Raw genomic sequence first — 24,829 nt, 5'->3', positions numbered from 1 at the left:
AAGGTATTCCCCTTATACTGGCTCTATAGATCCACACCAAACATTCCTCGTGAGACCTTCTCCACAAACCCACGTCATAAAAAAACACCCCATGCTCTCCAGGGAGAATGCCACCCAGACATAAAAAGGACAGAAGCCATCTGTGAATGCTTGTTATTTCCTGCAGAGTTTGATAAAATGGGACAGAGCCAGCTCTGGTCTCTTACAGTGAGGAAAGGTCCCTTCCCTGGATCCCTTAAAGCAAGAGGCTGGGTCACACTTACAGCGAGAGGCTGGCGAGTTGCGACTCTGCTGGTGGTGTTGCTCAGGATGGAGCCTTTGCTTTCCTTATATGGGACATCGGCGGTCAGTTGCTCCAGCAGCAGCTCCAGGACTTGAGTGGTCAGTGGCGGGTCCGAGGACAGAGCCCTCCACAGCAGACAGGTAGAACTGAAAGAAAAAAATGGCCGAGTCTCAGAGAAGCACAAAAATCCCTTACGTGGGCTAGTAACAGAGCCACAGAGCACATGATGCTGGCACGCAGGGTAACTCCCTCTCAGTCAGCACCAGCAGGCACGGACGGACGGACGGGTGTCTCTCCACCAGGCCTCCCTGCACAGAGCAGCAGTTACAACCTGGAACAGGAGTTCAACACCAGCCACACACCTGCATGGAGGCAGCCTCCCTAACCTTGGGGGCTGGGGGGATTATTACAAGACATAGGAACGGGCCTGGATTTTGGCTTAAGTACTGGTCTTGAGTAAGATGGCAAGGCCTGACTGTGCGTTTTGCAACCCATCTTGTATACTGTTATTGCACTGAACTGATTTGGTTTTAATTTATTTATTTATCGACTTTTATATACCGTCATTCGGTTTCGCCATCATAACGGTTTACAAAAATACGAAGGTTTACAAGGTTAAGGAGGATAACAAGGTTTTCAAAAAGGTTCAAAAGATTGTTAACATAAGGATATCATACACAAGTTACTTGCTTTTCAGTTTTTTCACGTTTCAAGTCTTTGTTATAATCCATACTTGTGTTGAGTTTCAATTTTTCTTCAGGTTAGACCGGAGGGGGTTGACATTGTGTTGTTCATTGGGTGAGTTGGTATGCTTTGGTGAACATCTATGTTTTTAGATCTTTTTTGAAAGTTTTTAGGTTTTCTTGAGTTCTGAGTTCAGTTGGGAGGGAGTTCCAGAGTTTTGGGCTTCCTAGATAGATTGCTCTCTTTTGGGTTGACATGAGTTGTTTGGAACGAGTTGGTGGTGTCTTTAGAAGTCCTTTATTTGCTGATCTGAGGTTTCTGTTTGGAGAATGCAGTTTTATGGAAGAGCTTAGTTTGTTTTTCGTATATTATTTTCTGTAATATGGATAGTATTTTATATTCAATCCTAAATTTTATTGGGAGCCAGTAAAGTGCTATAAGTGTAGGAGTGACGTGATCATGTTTTTTAGATCCAGTGAGTATTCTTGCAGCTGTGTTTTGTAGGATTTGGAGTGGGCGGATGGTGTTCAGAGGTAAGTTGAATAGTAGGGAGTTACAGTAATTTAGGTTGGAGAAAATGAGTAATTGAAGGACTGATCTGAAGTCGTTGGTAGAAAGGAAAGGTTTCAAATGACGGAGTGTTAGTAGTTTATGATATCCGTCTTTGATTTTTGTTGTGATATGTTTTTTGTAAGAAAGTTTCTTGTCAATTATTACTCCCAAGATTGTGGGCATGATTGACCAGAGATATAACCGTATTTTGGTTCATTAGGTTGAGTGGTGGTAGTTGAGGAGAGTTGTTCTTTCTGACTAATATGATTATTTCAGTCTTGTCGAAGTTAAGGATGAGTTTTAAGTTGGTTAGTATTTCCTTTATTCTACTTAGGTAAGTGGCTGTTAATTTGTATGTTTCTTCTAGTGATTTTTGTATTGGGATTAATATTTGAATGTCATCATCAGTTTTATTATGTGATGTATGTTTGGTTTACTAATTTTCTGTATTTATAATTATGAAAGTTATATTTTAAACCACAATGATCTATTCTTTTGGAATTTTGCACTAAGAAATGCAATAAATAAATAAATAAACGCAGTCTGCTGGTGGAGGTGGCGATGGCGATTACTGTTGCAGGTTATGGACATGCTTAGGTCAGATATGGAGGGCAGTAGAAGGAAAAGGGCTGAGAGATTAGGTAAAAGACACAGCGGCGTGGGCCTTAGGTTGCATATGGGAATTTACGTGCTATCTATCCAAACTGGAAGAATCTCAGCTGGACGTGCCTTCAGTCAGATTAGCAAGATTAAATGTTACCTGTCAAGAGCTTCTTCTGTAGCTGGGCCTATACATTGGAATGCTCTACCAAATGCCCTACGCCAAATTTCAAATACTAAGGAATTTAAAAAATCATTAAAAACATACTTCTTTAGAGAAGCATTTAGAATTACTGAATAAAAGATTAAGTAGATTCATTTTCTTTTATTATGTTGTGTTATGATGTTATTTTAATTTTCCATCTTTATGTTTTGTTAAATTTAAAGTTAATTTTATTTTAATATCATTTAGGATAAAGATATTTAGTAATATTGAAAGTGATAAGTTTCTATGTAATTTTTATTCATACTTTTTTTATTTTTATTTTTACTTTATAAAAGAATAGTATTTATTATTTTGCTCATTATTGTAAACCGTTTTTGTTCAAATCTAATTTGCTAAAGACGGTATATAAAAAGTCTTAAATAAATAAATATGGGCCATTTTGGACTTTCTCTGTGTCACTCTCTTTTAGGGTGCTGCATACACATACATATATTATATATATATATATTGCATACGGCTAATGGAAAGTAGGGAAAAATCTTATCAGTGTTAGAAGCTCTGGGATCTTTCTGTTCCTTCCCTGCAGTTAAGAGGTAAATTGGTTCTTACCTGCTAATTTTCGTTCCTGTAGTACCACGGATCAGTCCAGACTGTGGGTTGTGCCTCCCCTCCAGCAGATGGAGACAGAGAAAAACTTGAAAGGCACCCACTCATAACACGGTGTGCTACCTGCGCCCCTTCAGTATTAAGAATATCAAAGCAGAATAAAACTTCATAGACCAATAGATAAATAGAACAAGCAAGAATAAAATGTATATAAACAAGAACTATAAACTTTGAAATGCATTGCCCGTAAGGCGTAGCTTGATATGCAGAATCTTTGTGTAGAACAAGTTTATGTGTAGAACAATTTTATGCTGATGCTCCTCATAACTCTGCAGATAGAAGAAAACAATCAAACGGACTCTCCAAGGAAATGTATTGCCCATGACAGGTGGGCATCTGGACTGATCCGTGGTACTACAGGAACGAAAATTAGCAGGTAAGAACCAATTTCCCTTTCCCTGTATGTACCCGGATCAGTCCAGACCGTGGGATGTACCCAAGCTTCCCTAAACAGGGTGGGGCCTGGAGAGTCCCGCTCGAATGACCTTACTCCCAAAGGACCCGAATCCCAGGTCCTGAGCAGCCAGGCGGTAATGCCTAGTAAACGTATGCAGAGACTTCCACGTTGCTGCCCTGCAGATCTCCTGCGGCAACACCAAAACCCTCTCTGCCCAGGAAGTCGCCTGTGAATGAAGCGAATGGGCTTTAATCCCTTCCGGAACTGGACTGGCATGGCAGATATAAGCGGAAGCAATCGCCTCTTTCAACCACTGTGCCACCGTAGTTTTGGATGCCAAATGACCTTTATTCGGGCAGCTTCAGAGTACAAAGAGATGGTCCGACAAACAAAAATCATTTGTGACCGAGACACCGCAACAGTGTCCGCTTGGCATCAAGGCGTCTCAACTCTGCCGAATGAGAAGCATCTCATTCCAAATCAGGGAAGGCCGGAAGCTCGACAGATTGATTTAAGAGGAACGAAAAGACAACCTTCGGCAGAAAAGATGGAACCATTCTGAGAGACACTCCAGAATCGGAAAAACGGAGGAATGGTTCCCTACAGGACAAGGCCTGAAGTTCCGAAATCCTTCTTGCAGAGGAGATAGCCACCAAACACACTGTTTTGAGAGTTAAATCCTTCAAGTTGGCTTGCTTAAGGGGCTCAAATGGAGGCTCACACAGTACCCGTAGCACTAGACTGAGATTCCAAGAAGGACAAATAGGACGGACCGGAGGATTTAAGTGTTTTGCACCCTTCAGGAAACGTGCCACATCCGGATGAGCTGCTAGGGACCTCCCTTCAACACGGCCATGCAAGCATCCTAAAGCCACCACCTGTAACCGTAAGGAACTGAATGGTAAACCTTTGCTTTATCCCTTCTGCAGGAAGGCCAGGATCTGGGCAATGGAAGCACACCACGGCGAGATCCCTCGCTCACTACACTAGAAGTCAAAAACCTTCCAAACCCAGACATAGGTAAGAGAAGTAGAGGTCCTTCCATGCTTGTAACAGAGTGGAGATGACTTCCTCCAGGGATTCCTCCTTCCTCAATCTACGCCTCTCAAAAGCCAGGCCGCTAGACAAAAGTGATCTGCCTAGTCGAAAAATACCGGACCTTGATGGAGGAGACGTGTAAAGTGTCCGAGGCGAAGAGGGCCGTCTATCACGAGGTTGACCAGATCTGCAAACCATGGCCTCCACAGCCATTCTGGAGCGACTAGGATGACTGGTCCTGGGTGAGTCTCTATTCTCCTGGGAACTTTGCCTACCAGCGGCCACGGAGGAAATACGTAGAGCAGTATGTTGTGCGGCCAAGTTAGGACCAGGGAATTCACTCCTCCTGTCCCGTGCTCTCTTCTGCGACTGAAAAAGTGCAGGGCCTTCGCGTTCCTCTGGGTCGCCATCAAGTCCAGGTGTGGAACGCTCCAGCGGTGCGAGAGAAGTTGCATCGTGTCCTCTGACAATTCCCACTCTCCGGGGTCTAGACGCTGACAACTTAGGAAATCCGCCTGTACATTGTCGACTCCTGCTATGTGGGAGGCTTCCAGCTGCGCTAGATGGCGCTCCGCCCAGGCCATCAACTCGTCTGCCTCCAAGGCCACCTGTTGGCTCTTCGTTCCCCCTTGAAGATTGATGTAGGCTACTGTTGTCGTATTGTCGGACAATATTCGAACAGCTTGATGGCGAAATAGGGGAAGAAACTCGAGCAATGCCAGGTGCCTTGTTTCTAGGCGATTGATCGACCATTGCGTCTGCTCCCGCAATAATAACCTTGCACTGACTAAGATTGGCACATTGTCCCCCAGCCGGAGAGATTGAAGTCCGTGGTCACTATTACCCACTGAGGGATCTTGAGAGCCTTCCCCTTCTGCAATTGGTCTAAGACGAGCCACCACCGCAGACTGCATTTGAAGGATTCCAGTAGTGGCAACAGGGCATAGAACTCTTCCGACTTTGGCTTCCAGCAGGAAAGCAAAGCCCTCTGTAAGGGTCGCATAAGAGCAAAGGCCCAAGGTACCAACTCTAGAGTTGACGCCATAGATACAAGAACTTGCAGATAGTCCCAGGCTCGGGGAAGTGATAGCGACAAGAAATTGACCAGATCTGCAAACCAAGGCCTCAGAGGCAACGCCGGAGCCACAGAATCACATCTCCTAGATGAATCTCCATGTGTCACAATATCTTGCCCACCAGTGGCCAAGGTGGAAACACAGAGCAGAATGTCCTTTGGCCAAGGAAGCACCAAGGCATCAAACCCCTTCTGCTCCGCGCTCTCTTTTGTGACTGAAGCAGTGCGGAGCCTTGGCATTCTGCTGGGCTGCCATCAAGTCTCTATGGGTTGACTTCCTCCGATAATTCCCATTCTCTGGGATCTAGTTGTTGCCTGCTGAGATAATCTGCTTGCACGTTGTTGGCGCCGGCTATATGAGAAGCTGCAATCAACACCAGATGCTGTTCTGCCCAACGTATCCTGAATGAAATCCACTTTGATGTACACTTTGAAGTGCTGAAAAGCAGAATATAAAAAATAAAAATAAAAACATAAAAAATCTAAATAAAAATAAATCAGTTCTCCCTCTTCCTGAGCCACTGCTCAACTCCTGGTCCTGCCTTGGCACTTGATATAAGCCACCGTCATCGTCGCATTGTGTGACAAGATTCCGACAGGATGACCACGCAAGAGAGGTAGAAATGCCCGTAGCGCCAACCGCACCGCTCTCGTCTCTAAATGATTGATGGACTACGAGGCTTCTTCCGCTGACCACTGGCCCTGCACCGACTGAGTTTGACAGACAGCACCCCAACTGGAGAGACTGGCGTCAGTGATAACCACCATCCACTCCACCAGGGGAGAGAAAACTCTTGGACAGATTCACTATCCACCCCAGGGAACATAAGTGCTGCAGTACCAAGTCCACTGCTTGTCTGCAAAGGACCTCTGACTTTGCTCAAATAAACCAATCGTCCAGATATGGGTGAATGAGCATGCCTTCCTTTTCTGACCGCTGTAGCCATCACCAACACTACCATCACCTTGGTGAAAGTCCTCGGTGCCAATGCCAGGCCGAACGGAAGGACGCAAAACTGAAAATGTTTCCCGAGGATCATGAAAGGATCGTCAGGCTCGGGAACCATGAAAGGATGGTCAGGCTGGATCCTTATATGTAGGTATGCCTCAGTCAGATCTAGGGAGGCCAAGAACTCCCCCTTGCGCACTGCTGCAATGACAGAATGCAGAGTTTCCATCTGAAAACGAGGAACTCTGAGAGCCACATTTACTTTCTTCAAGTCCAGAATCAGGCGAAACGTCCCTTCTTTCTTTGGCACCACAAAATAAATGGAATACCTTCCTGTCCCTCATTCCTCTCAAGGGATGGGAGCAATGGCCCCCAGCATCTGCAGCCATACAATGGTTTTGTTGTACCACCAGCTTCTTTTCCCCCAAGGCACAAGGGGGAGACCATGAACAGATCCCTTAGCAGACAAGCAAATACTAATGCATAACCCTGTCTTATCATGCTTAAGGCCCAATGGTCTGATGTTATTGCGGCCCACTCCTTGTAAAAAAAAGAGTCAATTGACCCCCTATAACCGGGACTGAAGAGTGGGCCAATCCCACTACATTGAGAAGATTTGGCTCCACCAGACCCCTGGCCTGAGCCATCCCTGTTTGGCTTCTGGCCATGAAAGGGCTGGTTCCAGGACTGTGATCACGTGCCTCAGGGCTCCTCCAGAATCCCAAACACCTTTGGCCCCAAAAATGAGACCGCAAAGGAAAAGAACCTCTTGGTCCCTCGGACTTATCTTCAAGCAACTTATGAACCTTATTCTCTCCCAGATGCTTTATCAGCTCCTCCAAGTCCTCTCCAAACATCAGCTTTCCCTTGAAAGGGCAACATCTCTAACTGCGCTTTAAAAGAAACAACTGCAGATCAGTTGCATAACCAGAGAAGCCTCCTGCCCGAAACCACAGACATCATTGTCCTGGAGGAAGTTCTAATGAGGTCACACAAAGCATTGGCTCCATAAGTGACTGCAGCCTCCAGTCACTCCGCCTGCTTGGACTCCGAGACAGAGATGGCCTTATCAGTTTGCAACTGTTGCATCCATTGCAGGTTCACTCGAAGCATAAAACTACTGCGAACCTCAGCTTGGATGCCAAGAGTAGACACCTTGAAAATCTTTTTAAGATGGACTTTGAGCTTTCTATCCTGCAAATCCTTCAGAGCTGCAGAACTGGCCACCGGGATAGTTGTCTTCTTGGTAACTGCCAAGACAGAAGTATCCCCCTTCGGGACTCTCAGGAGCTCCAGAGTGTCTTCAGGCAATGGCTATAACTTATCCATTGCCCATTGCTCTTCCCACTTTCAAGCCAGTCTCCAGAGTATCCCACTCCTGGACCACCAACTTTTTAACCAACTTGTAGAACAGAAAAGCCTTCACTGGACCCCATAAGCCATCCATGACTGGGTCCACGTACTCCTGATCCGACACCTCCTGCAGAACCCTATGCCTAACTCCACAAGGACATAGGGGATCAAAGGTCCCAATTCTTTGTGTAACAGCCGAACCACCTTGGGATCATCCCCTTCCACAGTTGGGAGTTTCCACGGCTCCTCATCAGGATCCTGTCCCCCCAGGGAAGGATCTGACTCCAGGGGACTCTCTCCAGATGGACCCCCATGCTCAGAATCAGAGGAAACATCCTTAGCCACCCCCTGTGCGGGTAGGACTTGCTGAACCATGGTATTTGCCGAAGCCCCTGAAAACCTGGACTTCTTCTTGGGCTGGGGACCTTCTGACTCTCCTTGTTTGGACCTGTGCCAGCCCGCAGCTTTCCGAGCCAAATAAGCCTTATGTAGTAAGATGACGAAATCCGAAGAAAAAGCACAGAAATCTTCAGAGACCTCTCCTAGGAGGTCATTATCCTCCCATGACTGCCCCCTCTGGGCCTCTTTGAGGCTCAAATCTGCCGGTGAAAGTGGTGGAGGGAGATCCCCTCCCCCCGCAGTAGCCTCTGTAGCAGTCACGAAGGATTTCAAAATGGCCGCTGTTCCTGCGCTCATGGGCAACAGTTCGTTCACTTCCACTGACGCAGCTAAAGACCTCCCAGGTCGGTGATGCCGAGTTCCAGCCACCGCGGTCATTCCATAAGCACCCTCTCCCCCCCAAGAGAGGAACTGGGAACACTGGCTGGCACACGAAAGGCACGTGCACATTTCCCAACCTGCGGTGCATCAGCAACCATGCGGCATGCTGTGGCCCTGCGATGACCATTCAGCAGACGCCCGAAACAAAAAAATCAGCCACGACAGCCGCCAGAGTAAAGACCCTACTGAAGGCAGCCCCGTGTAGTCGCCGCCGACTGGGAGATGACAAAATTCAACTACGCCTGCCTTATTTTTTTAAACTTCACCTCCTTCTAAACTTTATCAAAAATACAAGGAAAGAAGGAAAAAACTTCCCTGAGGTGAAGCATGGCAGCAGGCTCCACTAGTGCTAATAGAGGCGAGGGAACTGGATCCACTAGCTTTCTGCATCTCAATGTGAAAAGACTAAATACCAAGAGTCCCCAACCCCTGCTCGTCCTCCTCAAACCAGAAGGGATGGCCCCACCAGGACCTCCAACTTACTGGGAGGAAATCCTCTAAACTGTCCAATTTCTTTTTCTTTTTTAAACAGGTAAGGAACTGCAGGTTTTCCACCTCCTCCAGCTGCTGGAGACAGAGAGATACTGAGGGACTGCAGGTGGCAGCTCGTGTTATGTGGCAGTGTCAGGAAAACTCTCTCTGTCTCCATCTGCTGGAAGGGAGGCAAAACCCAGGACTCTGGACTGATCTGGATACGCACAGGGAGCTGCTATTTAATGCCCGACCCAGCCATATCTGATTTCCAGATAATGTAATGCCGACCAAATTTCAAGAGGTAAGGCATTCCATAATCGCAATGCGTCTCGTTAATCTCAGGGGAGGAAGGTGGGCTAAAAAGTTCTTTCTGGGAACACCACTCAATATCAGCGCAATCTGGATGAGTCAGCCCCACCGCAGCACGCTGTGCATTAAACCACCCTACATGGGAGGTTTCAGAGCCGCTTATATTAGTACAGAAAGCAATGTCTCATGATTTCTTCCAGTGTTCTCTGGGAACCTGCCTTCCCGGTACTCTCTTAGGGGATTTCATCAGCAGGAGACTGGCTGGGCAGCTCCTAACCCTGTTCAGCTAGGCAGTGAACGCAGTTTCATTTACACAAGCAGTGAATAAATGATTTGGGCTTTTTAAGTGCTGAACAGAAGTTCAGCTTTGTTTTATTCTACTTGACTTGTTTTTGTTGGTTTTACTGATTATGGATGTGCTCTTGTAATCCACAGTGCAGATGATGAGGAATTGTGGAATATAAAATGGTTAAATAAATAAAAAATATATCCATGTTCCCGATTTATCTGACAAAGGTTTAACCTGATAGCAACTCAGCCAGATGAATCCGCAGTGGTGAAATCCAGGGGCGAATCCAGTGGGAGCACCGAGAGGAGAGGATCACCTTGCTGGTGGCTGGAAAGAATCTGTAAGTACTGCTTGGAGAAAGTTTTAAAACTTAAAAGTATTGGGGAGAAGTAAAACTATTGGGGTGTAACAGGTAGTCAGAAAGGCAGGCAATAAGCAGAAGGCAGTGTGTTTGATGATGGTGCATTAGAATTAGGGCATCCCGACAGCGAGGTTCCAATAATAAGAAAAGTAGTCCAAGTGCCTGTAACTAAAAACTCACCTGAGCTAAATAAATTCTAACTTATCCCTATCAATTAAAAAGCAGAATGAAAATACAAACAAAAAACAAACTTTGAAATGTTTGTATGCTAATGCCAGAAGTCTAAGAAGTAAGATGGGAGAATTAGAATGTATAGCAGTGAATGATGACATAGACTTAATTGGCATCTCAGAGACATGGTGGAAAGAGGATAACTAATGGGACAGTGCTATACTGGGGTACAAATTATATCGCAATGACAGAGAAGAGCAGTCGGGAGGAGGTGTGGCGCTTTATGTCCGGGATGGCATAGAGTCCAACAGGATAAACATCCTGCATGAGACTAAATACAAAATTGAATCTTTATGGGTAGAAATCCCTTGTGTGTCGGGGAAGACTATAGTGATAGGGGTATACTACCTTCCAACTGGTCAAGATGGTGAGACGGACAGTGAAATGCTAAGAGAAATTAGGGAAGCTAACCAAATTGGTAGTGCGGTAATAATGGGAGATTTCAGTTACCCCAATATAGACTGGGTAAATGTATCATCGGGTCACGCTAGAGAGATAACGTTCCTGGATGGAATAAATGATAGCTTTATGGAGCAATTGGTTCAGGAACCAACGAGAGAGGGAGCAATTTTAGATCTAATTCTCAGTGGAGCACAGGATTGGGTGAGAGAGGTAACGGTGGTGGGGCCGCTTGGCAATAGTGATCATAATATGATCAAATTTGATTTAATGACTGGAAGAGGGAGTGTGTGCAAATCCAAGGCTCTCGTGCTAAACTTTCAAAAGGGAAACTTTGATGAAATGAGAAAAAAAGTTAGAAAAAAACTGAAAGGAGCAGCTACAAAGGTAAAAAAGTGTGCAAGAGGCGTGGCCATTGTTAAAAAATACCATTCTAGAAGCACAGTCCAGATGTATTCCACACATTAAGAAAGGTGGAAAGAAGGCAAAACGATTACCGGCATGGTTAAAAGGGGAGGTGAAAGAAGCTATTTTAGCCAAAAGATCTTCATTCAAAAATTGGAAGAAGGATCCAACAGAAGAAATTAGGATAAAGCATAAACGTTGGCAAGTTAAATGTAAGACATTGATAAGACAGGCTAAGAGAGAATTTGAAAAGAAGTTGGCTGTAGAGGCAAAAGCTCACAGGAAAACCTTTTAAAAATATATTTGAAGCAGAAAGCCTGCGAGGGAGTCAGTTGACTGATGGGTTAAACGGGCACTTAGAGAAGATAAAACCATTGCGGAAAGATTAAATGATTTCTTTGTTTCGGTGTTTACTGAAGAAGATGTTGGGGAGATACCAGTTCCAGAGAAGGTTTTCATGGTTGATGATTCAGATGAACTGAACCAAATCACGGTGAACCTAGAAGATGTGGTAGACCTGATTGACAAACTAAAGAGTAGTAAATCACTGGACCGGATGGTATACACCCCAGAGTTCAGAAGGAACTAAAAAATGAAATTTCAGACCTATTAGTAAAGATTTGTAACTTATCATTAAAATCATCCATTGTACCTGAAGACTGGAAGATGACCATCGTAAAGGAAAATTGGTTCTTACCTGCTAATTTTTGTTCCTGTAATACCACGGATCAGTCCAAACAAGTGGGTTTTGCTCCCTTCCAGCAGATGGAGTCAGAGAAACAAAACTTTGAGGCCCTGCTACATAACCAAGAGTGCCACCTGTAGTCCCTCAGTATTGACTTGTACCCAAGCAAGATGTAACCCCAAACCCCCTTCTGGGGCTATCAGGTAATACTATAGGGTTGGAAACCCCCAAAAACTGGAGCCCAAAACACTCCCAAAATCTAAATCTGAAAAACCCAAACCATAATCAACAACTGCCCAAATACCCTAAAAGGCAAACCAACTTGAACCACCAGTTGGCAAACAACAGTCTTTTCGGCAGTGACGGGATTGGTCTCTGGACTGATCTGTGGTATTACAGGAACGAAAATTAGCAGGTAAGAACCAATTTTCCTTTCCTGAACATACTCAGATCAGTCCAGACAAGTGGAATGTACCAAAGCACCATTAGACTGTGTGAGAACCCGAAAGACCCGCACACAGAACTCTCACCAAAGAACGCTTCTTCCTGAGCCCTCATGTCCATGCGATAAAGTCTGCTGAAAGTACCACACTGCAGCCCTACAAATCTCCTGAGGCAACAGCAACTGACATTCTGTCCAGGAAGTGGCTAGCGATCTTGTAGAATGCGCCTTCAGCCCGGCTGGAACTTGGCAGCCCTTACAAATATAGGCCGTGCAAAAGGAAAATTAGTTTCTTACCTGATAATTTTCGTTCCTGTAGTACCAAGGATCAGTCCAGGACACCTGGGTTGTGACTCCGCACCAGTAGATGGAGACAGAGCAAGACCTGTCGGGCTCACCCATATATGGTCACTCTCCTGTCACAGCCCCTCAGTCTTACGTAATGTCAAAGTAGCAAAGGACAAAACTAAAAGAGGGATCCCTCCCCAACAGGGAGCAACTGCAAAAACCCCCAACTGGAACAAAACTCTCAACCGAGAAAGCAGAACAGTAAACCGAAATACTGAAAACCTACGAGCGGACTCTCCGTTTCTTCCGAACAGCACGGGCGGGATCCTGGACTGATCCTTGGTACTACAGGAACGAAAATTATCAGGTAAGAAACTAATTTTCCTTTCCCTGTACGTACCAGGATCAGTCCAGGACACCTGGGATGTACCAGAGCAAACTTACCGAGGGTGGGAAGCAGAGAGTCCCGCACGGAGTACCCTCTCTCCAAAACCCCCGGCAGTGTCCTGAACATCCAGCCGGTAATGCCGCGTAAAAGTATGCAACGACTTCCAAGTAGCCGCCCTGCAAATCTCTTGAGGCGACACCTGAGAAGATTCTGCCCAGGAAGCAGCGTGCGACCGGGTCGAATGAGCCCTGAGACACCGGCTTTCCCCGTACTATGTACGCGGAACCAATGGCCTCCTTGAGCCATCGTGCAATTGTAGTCCGGGAAGCCATGCCCCCACGCTTTGGACCTGAGAACAGAACAAACAGATGATCTGTTACACGGAACGGATTGGTGACTTCCAGATAGTGGAGAAGTGTTCTCCGAACATCCAACCTCCGCAAATCCCGCAGCTTTGACTGCGACGCACCCCGGACACTGAAAGCGGGAAGCTCAATGGACTGGTTCAAATGAAACGCCGAAACCACTTTGGGCAAGAATGAAGGGACCGTTCGTAAGGAGACCCCGGAATCCGAGATCCTTAGGAACGGTTCCCTACAAGACAGCGCCTGCAACTCCGAAACACGGCGCGCTGAGGCAATAGCGACAAGGAAGATCGTCTTCAATGTGAGATCCTTGAGGGTTGCCCTCTTCAAGGGCTCAAAAGGAGCCGAGCACAACGCAAAGAGTACCCAATTGAGGTTCCAGGACGGACATGGAGGACGTATGGGAGGACGGAGATGTTTGGCCCCCCTCAAAAAACGTGCAATGTCCGGGTGCAGTGCCAAGGAGCCCTTCCGCCCCTTGCCACGCAGACAACCAAGTGCTGCCACCTGGACCCGAAGGGAACTACATGAAGGACCTTTAGCCAAACCAGCCTGTAAAAATGAAAGGATATTGGATACAGGAGCCGAGGTAGGATCCACATTGCGCTCCGCACACCAGTCATCAAAAACTGCCCAGACGCGAACGTACGCCATGGAAGTAGACTGCTTTCTGGCCCGCAACAACGTGGCGACCACCGCATCCGAATAACCCTTCTTCTTCAAGCGCTGCCTCTCAAAAGCCATGCCGCGAGACAGAAGTGATCCGCATCCTCCAAACAAACAGGGCCTTGCCGAAGAAGCCCCGCCAACCCCTGAAGACGCAGGGGCGATGCTACCGACAACTGAATGAGATCTGCGAACCACGGGCGTCGCGGCCACTCTGGCGCCACCAAGATCACTTCGGCCGGATGTAGCTCTATGCGTCGAAGAATCTTGCCGATCATCGGCCAAGGAGGGAACACATACAGCAGTACATCCATCGGCCAAGGTAGAACTAACGCGTCTACTCCTTCGGCCCCTCTCTCTCTCCGACGGCTGTAAAACCTGGGCGCCTTTGCATTTTGCCATTTGGCATCCCCCACGTTTCGCAAATGAGGTGAAACACCTCCGGCGCCAATTCCCACTCTCCGGGATCCAGATGATGACGACTGAGGAAGTCCACCTGAACATTGTCGACCCCGGCAATGTGAGACGCTGCTATGTTGCTGAGGTTGTACTCCGCCCAGGCTAACAGGAGTTGCACCTCCTCCGCTACTAGTGGACTTCTTGTTCCCCCCTGACGGTTGATATAAGACACGGTGGTGGCGTTGTCCGACAACACTCGAACCGCCTTTCCCCGCACCAGCGGCAGAAAGGACTGTAGTGCCAGGCGAACCGCTCTGGTCTCTAGGCGATTGATAGACCACTGAGTCTGGGCCAAGGGCCACTTGCCCTGCGCCGACTTGCCCAGGCAGACCGCTCCCCATCCGGACAGACTGGCGTCTGTGGTTAACATGGTCCAGTCGGGCACTAACAGGGACACTCCACAAGTCAAGTGGTCCGCTTCTAGCCACCAGTGAAGACTGGCCCTCGCCTGGGCCGTGAGTGGGAGTGGCAGATGAAACTCCTCGGACACTGGCTTCCATCGGGAAAGCAACGCTGATTGCAAAGGACGCAGATGAGCAAATGCCCAGGGGACCAAAGATAGCGTTGAAGCCATAGAACCCAAAACCGTCAGATAATCGGACACCAGGGGAAGCCGAAGAGACAACAAGCGGCGCACCTGACCCTGCAGCTTGAGGACTCTGTCCTTGGATAGAAAGACCTTGCCCCTCTTCGTGTCGAACAGGGCCCTCAAATACTCCAGAGACTGGGTGGGTGCCAGATGACTCTTGCTGAGGTTGACCACCCAACCCAGGGACTGCAAGAGCGTGAGAACTCTGTTGACTGCATGTCGACACTGGACCTCGGACTTGGCCCGAATCAACCAATCGTCCAGGTAGGGGTGTACCAGGAACCCCTCTCTGCGTAGGTGTGCCGCAACCACCACCATCACCTTTGTGAATGTCCGGGGAGCCGTAGCCAGCCCGAAGTGAAGAGCTTTGAACTGATAATGCCTGCCCAGAATACAGAACCTGAGGAACCGGTGGTAAGACGGCTGGATGCCGATGTGAAGGTACGCTTCTGTGAGGTCCAATGAAGCCAGGAATTCGCCGGGGCGGACAGAGGCAATCACTGACCGGATTGTCTCCATTTTGAAGTGTGGAATGCGAAGGCATCTGTTTACCCCCTTGAGATCTAGAATTGGTCTTGAAGTGCCGTCCTTCTTTGGCACAATGAAGTAAATGGAATAACAACCCTGGCCGTGCTGCTCGAGCGGAACTGGGGAAATCGCCCCCAAGGCCTGCAGGCGTTGGAGGGTCCCGCGTACCGCTGCGCACTTTATGGGGCACTTGCATGGCGACACCAGGAACTTGTCGGTCGGGATCCTTGCAAAATCTAACGCGTAACCGTGATTTATCACTTGGAGGACCCACTGGTCTGACATTCCTCTACAAAAGACTGCAGCCGAGCTCCCACGTATGGAACGAACGACTGAAGCGAGGGATGGACCGGCCGCATCTCATTGGGAGGTCTTGGAGCTCGAGCCCCCCGGGGTTCCACCCTGACGGCCGAACCGCTTCCCCCGAAAGGACTGAGGCCATGAGGACGACCGTATATACAGCAAAGTTCTCTGATTCAACGGCAGGGGAGAAGAAAAACTGATACTTCACACATCCAGCAGAGCTCTCTGCTTCAACGGCAGGGGAGAAGAAAAGAGGGTTCGCACTCACAAAGCGGGGAGTAGCTGGCTTGTTACGGCGGTTACTACCCCAAACTAAATGTGCCTGATACTTCACTTTCGATGCATATCCAGCATGGCTCTCTGCTTCAACGGCAGGGGAGAAGAAAAACAACCAATAAGGGCTAATAACATAGTCTGGGTAAAACAAATAAGCATGGGTGCAGCTTGCTTATTGCGGCGGCTACTACCCCTAACGAATCAAGCTAGATATTTCACTTGGTTGCAGCTCCATCACTGCTCTCTACATTAAAGGTGGGGGTGGAAGGGAAATAGAACCAAAGAGCTAAGAGAAACAGATAAGTATGAGAGAAAATATGTGTGAAGCTTGCTGGGCAGACTAGATGGGCCATTTGGTCTTCTTCTGCCGTCATTTCTATGTTTCTATGTTTCTACGTGAGGAGCCAGAACGATAGGAAGGACCTGCGGACCTCTGGGGACGTGACCTCCTATTACCACGGAAACGGGCACGGTTGGAGAAGGAGGATCAAGCCCTAACCCTATCTTCAGGCAACCTGAAAGCTCTATTCTCGCCAAGAGACAACATTAAATCGTCCAACTCCTTTCCAAACAATAATTTCCCTTTAAACGGCAACGCCCCGAGGTGAGCCTTGGACGAACCATCCGCAGCCCAATTTCGGAGCCACAGGAGCCGACAGGCCGACACCGCCGAAACCATGGACCTGGCCGAAGTACGAAGGAGGTCGTGCAGCGCATCTGCGCTATACGCTATTGCCGCCTCCAGCCGATCTGCCTGCTTGGCTTCCGCTTCCGAGAGGCATGCATTAGCCTGGAGGACCTGAGCCCATCTTAAACTGGCCCGCATAGCGAAATTACTGCAGATGGCTGCCCGGACCCCCAAGGCTGAAACCTCAAAAATTTTCTTCAGCTGTACCTCCAGCTTTCTGTCCTGTATATCCTTGAGAGCCGTGGCTCCTGTGACAAGAATCGTCGACCGCTTCGTCACGGCGGACACCGCCGCATCCACTTTTGGGAGTCGTAGAAGCTCCAGCGCATCCTCCGGTAACGGGTAGAGCCTATCCATAGCCTTGCTCACCTTCAGGCCCAACTCCGGAGTGTCCCATTCCCGGAACAAGATATCCGAAGCCGTAAACAGAAAAGGAAAAGCTACTGCTGGACCCGTGAGACCCAGCAGTACCGGATCCATGTTTGCTGCCTGCCGGGGTACCACCGGCAGCGCCTCCACCCCCAGTTCCTGGAGGATAGCCGGAATAAGCGGGGTTAGTTCCTCTCTGCGGAACAACCGGACCACCTTTGGGAAATCACCCTCGACGGCCGGCGTCCCTTTCCCCACTCCCGGCTGAGAAGGACCCTCGTCCGCCGCATCGTCGGCCCCCCCCAGGGGCTCTGCAGCCGGGTCATCTTCCTCCGAGGAAGTAGATCCGGAATCCGTAACTTGCGGTATCCCCCTCACAGGGCGCTTCCGCCGCGTTGCGTCGCCCTCAGGGACCGCCGAGGATCTCCTCTTCCGGGATCCAGCCGACCTGCTGGATCCCTTCGCTTTTCTGGGCCTCCGTTTACTTCTTTTATATTTTAAAATTTTGCGCAAAAGGAGCGCAAAATCCGAAGAGCAGGAAGACCCGGAGCCCGCCGTTTCTACTTCAGAACTGGACCCCTGTCGTGATTGCACCTCCCCCGGGGCTTCCCCCGAGGGACGTAGCTGAGGAGAAAGTGCGGGAGGCAAGCCGCCATTAGCGACTGCCACCCGCGTGGCTTCTCTGACTGTGGCCAAAATGGCCGCCGTTCCCGCGGGCCGTCAGCAGCGGCGGAATCGCGCGGCAGCAAACGCGGCGCCCGGGTTCAGCCCTCCTGACCAACCCCCGATGGACCCTTGCCCCCGGCGGCACAGGCCGAGCAGACGCTGTCCCGGGAGAGGCGCGCGCGCGCCGAGCCGCAAGTGCGGCAGACAGATCCCCGAGGCATGCGGCCTCGATTCGAAAACTGCCCCGAGCAAAACAAAGGACGGTGCAGACGGCGACAAAGACGCCCCCCCCCCCCCCCGAAGGAACGGAGAGCCGGCGCGAAGGAGAAGCCACGGCGCACAAAATAAAACAGTAAAACTTTTTTTTATTTTTTTAAACCGCCGCTGTCCACGGTCCTGAGGCTCCTGTTCCAGCGGGGGTGAGTGAACCGGGCTCCCCGGTGTCACCCCCGACGCTGCTACTTCTCTAGGCGGGTCCTCGACCCTAGCAGCGGCCTCAACCAGGGGGGGATGGTCCCCTCAGAACCTTCCAAACCCCCCTGGGAGGCAGGACCAGTGGGGACGTATCCTCTCAAAAGAGGAAAAAAAAAATATCCTAAACTTTCCTTTTTTTTTTTTTTTTGAAAAAATACCAATAAAATTCAGACTAAACATATCAGAGTCTCCACGTTTCTAAGATGTTGAGTATTGAAAGAACACAGTTTGAGGGATTATGTACGTCACCGCACATGACAAAACAGCTGATTTCCAAAATATATAAGATTATCAATGTGCCTCCGCTGACCCGGGTCTCCTTTATCTCACAGTGGATGCAGGACCTTCCCTATGAGATGGAGGAGGAGACTTGGCATATTATTTTTCAAAACATCAGTAAGGCATCGATTTCATCATCCTTAGTTGAAAATGGCTACAAGCTGTTATACCGGTGGTATTATACCCCGGAGCGTTTGTTTAAAATGAAAGTTCTAAAGTCTAACACATGTTGGCGGGGCTGTGGGGAGGTAGGGACGTTTATACATATGTGGTGGTCTGGAGACTGTATTGCTGCTTTGTGGCAACAGGTACAGAAACTGATCTCAACAATCTTGGAGGATAAGCTTGAACTGTCTATGGATCTCGCTTTATTGCATCATACAGAGGACACCGAGAAGAGGACAGCGTATCAATTTGGCCTACAGGTGTGCATTGCTACCCGAATGGAAATAGCCCGCATGTGGAAATTATCACATAGCCCAACGCTATCTGATGAACTTCGTAGACTTGATAATGTGTGTACAATGTACAAATTGACGGCATTAAAGAGACAAAGGCTTGCCTCCTTTCGTCGGACGTGGGATCCATATTTGAAGTGGCGAGCGTCTGGACAGACATACACTATCTAGCACCTTGGAAGATATGTGCCAGCCTAAGTAGATTATTGAATACCTCAGACATATGACTGATGTTATATCGGACTATCATAGGGTTGGACAGAAGGGAGGGAGGGGGGATGGGGGGGATAATCAGAAAATGTTTGGTGAAGTATAATCTTACCTGAATGTTGATGTTTGCAGTGTTTTCACCAATAAACATATAATTATAAAAAAAAAAAAAAAAATTCAGACTAAACAAAGAACCTGAACCAAAAAAACCCCAGGGAACAGCCAAAAAAAACCCCAGGGACCAGGGCTGTGACCAAACCTGCACCATCTACTGGAGACAGAGTAAGACTGAGGGGCTGTGACAGGAGAGTGACCATATATGGGTGAGCCCAACAGGTCTTGCTCTGTCTCCATCTACTGGTGCGGAGTCACAACCCAGGTGTCCTGGACTGATCCTGGTACGTACAGGGAATAGTCAATTACAACCAACGGGAAATGGTAGCCTTGGAGGCCTTCTCTCCCTTCTTCCTGCTCCCATACAGGACAAAAAGGTGATCAGAGCGCCGGAACTATTCAGCAGCTCCAGATAATGCAACAGTGCTCTCATCACATCCAAGAGATGCAGCTCCCTGTGCCTAGGGGAATCCTTAGACCACTCCAGAAAAGCCAGAAAGTCTACCGATTGATTAACATGAAAGGAGGACACCACCTTAGACCAAAAAGAGAGGACCGTCCACAAGGAAACCCCGTCATGGGAAATCCGCAGAAAGAGATTCTTGCAAGATAAAGGTTGTAACTCCCAAACCTGTCTGGCCAAACAGAAGGCCACCAGGAACACCGCCTTCAGAGTCAAAGCCTTCAGCATCGCTCTCCTTAAAGGCTCGAACGTAGTTCCACACAAAACTTGCAAGACCAAATTAAGTCTCCAAACTGGGCACAACTTCCGGACCCAAAAGTCGCATATGCTTGACCTCTTTTAAGAAACGAACCGCGTCCGAACGCGAGGCCAAGAACCTCCCTCGCCATTTACCTGTAAGAGAGCCCAAAGCTGACACGGTCAACGTGAATGGTAGCATAGGCGAGACCCTTCGACACAAATTCCAAGATGAGAGGAACCTGCACTGTCAGGGGATGCACCTGTCTCCGAAGTCAGCAAGACTCAAAGGCCCTCCAGAGCTGAATATACCAGCTCGTTACCTTTCTTTCTTTCTTTTAAGTTTAAAATCACAGCTAAAAAGGCAAAAAACACACACGGGGTACTTCCCCGATTCCGGGGCCTTGTAAACAGAGGCCTTGGAGGCCCTGAGGGAACCAGTTCCCTGGCTTTCAGGGCCCCTGGCACGATGCAGGCAAGAACAAGGCAGGGGTTCCCAACCCCCCCCAACAACCTGAGGGATGGTCCACCAAGGAGTTTCCTCCGAAATTCTCCTACTTCAGTTTCTCTCTCTTTCTCTTTATTAATCTCAGACTGAAGGGTTGCACCTCTAACATTCGCCTCAAAGTTTTGATTCTCTGACTCCATCTGCTGGAAGGGAGGCAGAACCTGAATACTGGGTATGATCTGGGTATGTTCAGGAACCCCCATATTTAAAAAGGGATCCAGGGGTGATCTGGGAAACTATAGACAGGTGAGCCTGAAATCAGTGCCGGGAAAATCGTGGAAACTGTTATAAGGAATAAAATCACAAAACCTTTAGATAGACATGGTTTAATGGAACAAAGTCAGCATGGATTTACCCAAGGGAAGTCTTGCCTCACAAATCTGCTTCACTTTTTTGAAGGAGTTAATAAACATGTGGATAAAGGTGAACCAGTAGATGTAGTGTATTTGGATTTTCAGAAGGCGTTTGACAAAGTTCCTCATGAGAGGCTTCTAGGAAAAGTAAAAAGTCATGGGATAGGAGGCGATGTCCTTTCGTGGATTGCAAACTGGCTAAAAGACAGGAAACAGAGAGTAGGATTAAATGGGCAATTTTCTCAGTGGAAGGGAGTGGCCAGTGGAGTGCCTCAGGGATCTGTATTGGGACCCTTACTTTTCAATATATTTATAAATGATCTGGAAAGGAATAAGACGAGTGAGATAATCAAATTTGCAGATGATACAAAATTGTTCAGAGTAGTTAAATCACAAGCAGATTGTTATAAATTGCAGGAAGACCTTGTGAGACTGGAAAATTGGGCATCCAAATGGCAGATGAAATTTAATGTGGATAAGTGCAAGGTGATGCATATAGGGAAAAATAACCCATGTTATAGTTACACAATGTTAGGTTCTATCTTAGGAGTTACAACCCAGGAAAGAGATCTAGGCAGCATAGTGGATGATACATGGAAATCTTTGACTCAGTATGGTGCGGCAATTAATAAAACAGAGGATGTCATAATGCCTCTGTATCGCTCCATGGTGAGACCGCACCTTGAATACTGTGTACAATTCTGGTCGCTGCATCTCAAAAAGGATATAGCTGCACTCGAGAAAGTGCAGAGAAGGGCAACCAAAATGATAAGGGGCATTGCCAGAGGATGTGATTACAGCAGTTGGTGTAACTGGGTTTAAAAATGGTTTGGATAAGTTCCTAGAGAATAAATCCATAAAGTGCTATGATGGTAATTAATAAACAATAGTAGCTTGGGATCTATTTAATGTTGGGTAATTGCCAGGTACTTGTGACTTGGATTGGCCACTGTTGGAAACAGGATTCTGGGCTAGATGGACCCTTAGTCTGACCCAGTATGGCATATCTCATGTTCTTATGAAAGCAACAGAAATTTCCAATCCCAGAATCTGACCAGCAACGTTCTGAACTTAGCCAGCAAACCCATTTGAATATGGACCTCTAAGAACACGCACAACAGCTCTGACTGAAGTTGCTTCTGGGTCTCTTCTCTCTCTCCTCTTACCTATCAAAGGGCAAGGCACTGGACAGCAGGCTGCACACCACGGCCGCACTGTGCTGCAAGGCCAGGATGTGGAGGGACTGGACCGCTGCCCTCTTCATGTGCTCCTCACCCAACCTCTCCAGCTGGTTCTGTATTCGGAGGATGATGTCAGGCACCTGAAGGAAAGGGAGAGAGGACAACAGCCTCAGAAAACCGAGGAATAACCATCTCGCCAGCCCGCTGACAGGCTTTACTATCCAAATTAATTCAGGGATGGCCCAGTGCAGAGAGCTTCTCGGCACAACGCGGGTCCCCTAGCCTGGGATGAGCCCGGCCGTACCTTCTCCAGTAACACAGTTCCCCGGTCTTTCAGCAAACAGTTCACCATCACGGAGGCTGCTCGGGAGCAGTTAGCGTCAGGGTCCGACAGTCCATCCAAGGTAATGAACAAGAGACTGATGAGCTGGTCTGGGGGCAGGCGCTTGCTGATAATCTGCACAAGAGAAAGAAGAGTGCAGGTGAGAAAAAGACCTTCGGAGAGACTGCAGAGAGCTGAACTGAACAGAAAACGTAAAAAAAAGCCTGACGACTGCTCGCTCTCTCACACAATTTATTTATTTAAGAATTGCCTATTTACCGCTTTCACGGCCACAGATTAATCAAAGTGGCGAGCATACAAAAAATATACAAACACAATTACAATAAAATAAAAATTATTTAAAAAAATAAAACGTTAAAACATAATAAAATAAAATAAAAATGATCAATTTATCCCAAATTTATTTATTTATTTATTTATTTTGTATACCGACATTCGATCGAAATATCACATCGGTTTCCGATGCAGATAATATGATACCAGCCTGGCAAACAGTAAAATCTCAACCCTGTCCTCCTTGTGGAAAGAGTCACGTTTTAGTTGCTTACAGAATCATAAGTAATCCTCTTCTTGGCGGTTACTAGAGGAAGTTTGCTTTGTATTGTACTGCATCACCTTTCTGAATACCATTGATGAGATTGAATATTTGGATTCACAACAAAAGAGATGTCATAAAGTTACAACATAGAAACACTATTACTATTATCTTTTGATACCATCTTGCACAGTTTTGATGCCAATATAGATAAAGTCCTGGTACAACTGGATGTATCAGATGCATTTGATACTGTAGATCACTCTATGCTATTACCTTGATAGACATCCATAGACGTAACAGGAACAGGCTTACAATGGTTTACCTCATACCTAATAGAGCACAAACAGCGAGTAAAAACTGACTCATCTCACACTTCTTGGCTTAATATTTCTGCCTGGGGTTGCTGCACGTGCACCCAGATGACCTCCAAGGGAAGTCACGCTTGGATCGACAAGTTGGAGAAACTCTTCGGGTCAAGGAAGTCTGAGCATTTGCACGAATGGACCTGGGAGCACCACCAATGGACACTGAGCCATCTGCATCGGTGGGGCCGTTGGTTCCATTTACGCCATCGGCGGATAGGGGCGCCGGGGACCAGCCTTTGTCAGTCTCTTCCAGGTTGAGGACGCTACTGGGGAAAGACTGGGCTGAGCACCGAGGGAAGCCGAAGAAGCATTGGTACTGGTCACCTTCGAAGCACGATGCCGGGCTCGGGAAGGCGCTGGCTAATGCCCGATGCCCCCAAAGCGACCCCGCGGTAAGGAGTGCCCATCCTCCATTGATGATGGGGGTCTGTGACGGTCTCCACCGGTTCTGGTACCAGTAGCCGATCCACCTCAGGGAGCAGAGGAAGATTTGGCTACCCTTCCTGCCTCCCAGTCAGTTTTGGCAAAGGCAACTTTCGAGAAGGAGTTGGAGCGCAGGGTCTAGGTCAGTGGTTCTCAACCCTGTCCTGGGGACCCCCCAGCCAGTCGGGTTTTCATGATATCCACAATGAATATGCATGAGAGAATTTGCATACACTGCCTCCATAGCATGCAAATTTTATCTCTTGCATATTCATTGTGGATATCATGAAAACCCGACTGGCTGGGGGGGGGGGGGGGTCCCCAGGACAGGGTTGAGAACCACTGGTCTAGGTGGTGGTGCAGTGGGTGTTGCAGGGCATCGTTCTGGCGGCACCGACAGTGCTGGAACCGCTGTGGGAACGCCTCAATGTGCTTATCGATGTTACCGATTCAGTTGGTGTCGGTTCCGGGAGGCCATTGGTGCCCGGCGGGGCACCGATGCTTCCTCCGATTGATATGGTGCTCGTTGCCAGATCCTCCTCCGCGGAAGCTTCGAGGCCAGCAGGGACATCGAGGCCTGAAGCCCCCCGTCCAGCTTTGCCGGGGCTGGCACCGGTGCCACCGATGCTGTGCCTCTGGATGAAGGCTGAGCACCCAGGGCTCCATCGCCTGTGGACTGCGGTGAGGATTAGGCCCCCTGACTCCTGGGGGGACAACTCTGCAGAATCCTACTCGGAGGATCTTCCTTGAACCATCTCCTCCAGAGGACTTGACCTTCACATGCTTTGTACAGGCAATGGCAGAGGCCATCCCTTTTCAGTTAATGACTGAGGAGGATGCCAGGCATAAGATGCTGGAAATCCTTCAGTTCGTGGAGTCTCCTAAAGAGATCGTGGCAGTCTCTGTGCATGAGATCTTAAAGAGTTGCTGCTGAGGATCTGGGAGCACCCCTCCCAGTACCTCACTTCAAGAGGAAGGCAGATGGGGTTTATCTCGTCCAACACACTACCGGATTTGAGAAGCATCAACTGTCAATCAGTAGTGGTTGAATCTGCTCTCAAGAAGGTCATGCGTTCTTGGACCCATGCCTTGGTGCTCCCGGGCAAGGATTATAGAGAGATGGATGCTCTTCGGAGGAAAGTATTCCAAGAATCCATGCT

At 48.2% G+C, this 24,829-nt stretch overlaps 1 protein-coding gene across 1 annotated transcript in view; it reads right to left on the bottom strand.

The window, feature by feature from the left end:
- The window catches only part of MROH1 (maestro heat like repeat family member 1), a gene marked incomplete in the record, with an annotated part of 402,473 nt that overhangs the window by 115,646 nt on the left and 261,998 nt on the right, over positions 1-24,829 (bottom strand). Inside the window, 3 exon segments of the mRNA XM_029592292.1 lie at positions 264-429; positions 21,986-22,140; positions 22,305-22,457. Of these exon segments, the coding sequence (XP_029448152.1) occupies positions 264-429; positions 21,986-22,140; positions 22,305-22,457 (474 nt within the window).

This window comes from Rhinatrema bivittatum, chromosome 2 (genome assembly GCF_901001135.1).
Source record: "Rhinatrema bivittatum chromosome 2, aRhiBiv1.1, whole genome shotgun sequence".
Taxonomy (NCBI): Eukaryota; Metazoa; Chordata; class Amphibia; order Gymnophiona; family Rhinatrematidae; genus Rhinatrema; species Rhinatrema bivittatum.
Note: the sequence above shows the minus strand (reverse complement) of the source record. Positions and strands in the feature narration are given on the sequence as shown.